At 37.3% G+C, this 3,218-nt stretch overlaps 1 protein-coding gene across 1 annotated transcript; it reads right to left on the bottom strand.

Moving 5' to 3' along the window:
• Window positions 1-1,781: 1,781 nt before the first annotated feature.
• Window positions 1,782-2,717, bottom strand: LOC109969739 (olfactory receptor 52N5-like). Its single transcript, XM_020616838.1, has 2 exons — window positions 2,372-2,717; window positions 1,782-2,242 (listed from the first exon to the last, which is right to left on the bottom strand). Exons 1-2 carry the CDS (start codon window positions 2,715-2,717, stop codon window positions 1,782-1,784), a joined length of 807 nt encoding a protein of 268 aa, XP_020472494.1.
• Window positions 2,718-3,218: the final 501 nt, after the last annotated feature.

The following is a 3,218-nucleotide window of genomic DNA, read 5'->3' as shown; positions in this document are numbered from 1 at the left end:
GTTTCTCCCTATTTAGTCCCTGCTCTTCGTTCACTCCCCTGCCAGTTCTTTCTAGCTTTTCTCAGGCCCGTTTGTTCCCTGTAGTTCTTTGGATTCTGTATTTAGTGTTTTTGTGTCTATCCTCTCCAGCTGCTTCGATTACGTTCCCTCTTTGCATTCAGCCGCTCCTTCGGACCACGGACCTCCTCCACTCTGCTTATCACCACCCTGCAGGTCGATGCACAGTCTACCACTCAACCGTATGTACTTTTTCTGTTTATCTTCAGTTACAGCAAACCCGACCAGTCCAGGAGTGAATCCCATTGTCCGCAGCCCGGTCCTCTTGTATCATTACCATCATTGACTGTGAACACTCCTAAGCTCGACACCCGGTCCCTGTATTATTCACTGTACATTTATTGTCTCTTATACATCACTGTAAATAAATTACACTGTCTGCATCAAAGTCAGCCATCTGGGTCCGTCTATTTTTGTGACTCGCTCACGGTTGTGTTCGAGCAGTCCTAACATTTGTGCATTTATTTTAATTAAATAAAGTCATATTTAGTTCCCCTACAGAAACATTTACTTCTCTGTTTTTGAAATAATAAGTCAAGATATTTACAAAACCAATATTACTTATTTTATTTAATTTAGAAAATAAACATAGCACATAAATGTATAAGCCTCATGTAGCCTAATAACTGCAGTTTGGTTGTACAGAATTCTGGAGTAGGATACTGTACTTTTACTTTCATGATATTTATCAGTGAAAGTGAGAGAATCACCCAAAATTACACAAGAGTCGACATGATAAATTCATCCTGGTAGGGCTTTGTGAATAAAGTGGGACTGTGACAGTCAATGTAACAAAGTAACAGAGTGACAAGGGTTAAGTTAAAATGTCAATAAAGAGTGTTCATCCTTGTCAAGAGGTAATAAAAATGAAACTGCTATTAATTTGTGATATTTTATAAAGGTGTAAACCTTTGGAGTTTTAGGACCACAGAATTTATGTGTTGCTCTCTACTATTACATATTATATGGACAATAAAAAGTTTTTCATATTGTTGTACTTTAGTGAAGCACAGTATTGACATCTTCTGAGCTCAAGATTAATAAACCGTTGAATGAAACTGCATGAAAAATTCTTCAACTCAGTGGAAATGAACATACTTTGACCGTATGTTTACTGATATTATTATAGAAACAGTCGCACACAAGCTCAGTAGAAATTGTGAAATTTTGTTATGAGTGATTGCAATGATCACAGTTACTGAACAGCACAGAACAACATCACTGGTGCTGTTTGAACATTAAGAGAGGGTAGAAAGCTTGTTATGAGGGTTTAGATCACAGGAGCCAGGGAAACTAGGACTGAGAGTCTATTGGCTTCACAATCTATAATCCGTTGTAATGAATTTATACATTTGACTTGCAAATCACAAGAAGTACAAATTTATGATAGTTTTTTAAGATAGTGGAGCTTGTTATGAGGGTTTAGATCACAGGAGCCAGGGAAATTAGGACTGAGAGTCTATTGGCTTCACAATCTATAATCCGTTGTAAGGAATTTATACATTTGACTTGCAAATCACAAGAAGTACAAATTTATGATAGTTTTTTTTTAAGATAGTGAAAATATGTATTTGACATACAAGAGTATGCAGAAAGAAGTGCAAGTTAAAAGTGAATTATTAATGTGCAATTGAAATAGATATCTACTGTGTTTGCTGCTTTGTTTTTCAGATATAGACAGAATTTATTTCTGTCCGTATGTAATCAGCAGAAGATAAGAGGTGTCAGGCTGGAATCACTTTTCTTTGCAATGTTTGGATAATTTTATCTCGTAATGATTTTGTTTGTATACCATAAATGATTGGATTTAAATTACCAGGGACGACATGAAATAAAACATAAGCAATCTTCCTTAAATCTGGGTAATTTGAGAAGCGGTGCAATGTGATGGTTAAACACCCTGTTAAGAGCATGATCAGATAAAGAACAAGGTGGCTTGCACAGGTTTGCAGTGCTTTGTTATTCAGCTCTTTGTTTTTCTTGATCCAACAGACGAGAGCTATTCTAAAATAGGTGGCAGCTATACCTCCTATTGAGCAGCTAAACAGCAGCACAGTGAAGAAGAGTCCATAAATGTTGTTGATGGACACATTCTCACAAGAAAGCTTGAACAGTGATGCGTTGTCACAATAAGCATTTTGTATCAAGGATCCACAACGTGGCAGCCTTACTGTAAGACCGATCAGCACAGACACAAGAACTACTGAACTCCCCCATGCAGTTGCAGACAGTCCGATCACTGTTTGGGTAGTCATAACTGAGCTGTACCTTAAAGGGTGACATATAGCCACATATCTGTCAGTTGCCATAATGATGAGAATCATATGTGAAGCTGAACCAAACATGTGGCTGTAAAAGGCCTGAACCACACACTGTTTGTAGGTGATAAACCTTTCTGTTGAAATGATATGAGCCATCAGCTGAGGCAGTAGCACCGTGTTACCTATGAGATCATTGACGGACAGGTTACAAAACAGCATGTACATCGGCTGGTGCAAACTCTTTTCAATGATGATTAGCACAAGAATTGCAATGTTAGAAAAAAGCAGGGAAACGTAAACAAACAGCAGTAAGAAAAACAGAGGATATGTGAATTCTGAAGATATGTCAAAACCCTGGATCTCTAGGATGTCACTCAAAATGGACTTGTTTCCTTCCATTGATGAAAAACCTGAAAGTGAAAAAAATGCTTTGTGTGCATAAATAATACTTACCTTTTCACTATTAATGTCAGTCTGCAGAAATAAGAGATATAAAACAATGTAGAAATATCCTACATTAATCATTTGAGCATTAGTGTGTTTTGTAATGGAAACGACAGTTACATGATGCAGAGTGGTTGCATGGCATTAAATATTACACCACAGTGATGTGGCCTTTATCCTCTAAATATATGCAATAAATGCTCAACAAAAACTTTAAGCAGACATTGCCACAGTGTTGTATGTTAAAATGACACAAGAGAATGTGTTCTAATAGATCTCGGTACCTTGCCTGTGGAGGTAGGAATCCAGACTGAACAGCTACAGTAGATACCGAGCTCTTATATCTTCAGTGTGAGTAACATCTGACATCAAATCACTGTCTTCCCCCCAGTGTTTTATGTAATAAGAGTTGGCTCAGACAGTTTGGGGATATTTTTAAACTGGCCTTAGAAGAAT

The sequence above is a fragment of the Monopterus albus genome, unplaced genomic scaffold (assembly GCF_001952655.1).
Source record: "Monopterus albus unplaced genomic scaffold, M_albus_1.0 scaffold180.1, whole genome shotgun sequence".
In the NCBI taxonomy this organism is placed as follows: domain Eukaryota; kingdom Metazoa; phylum Chordata; class Actinopteri; order Synbranchiformes; family Synbranchidae; genus Monopterus; species Monopterus albus.
This window is presented reverse-complemented; position numbering and strand designations above follow the sequence as displayed.

Bases quoted from the DNA above. Each gene is read 5' to 3' on its own strand.
- LOC109969739 (XM_020616838.1), bottom strand. From the start codon at position 2,717: ATGGAAGGAAACAAGTCCATTTTGAGTGACATCCTAGAGATCCAGGGT. The intron at 2,243-2,371 runs TCATTATGGCAA...TTGTGTCTGTGC, and splicing joins AGCTTCACATATGATTCTCA to TGATCGGTCTTACAGTAAGG.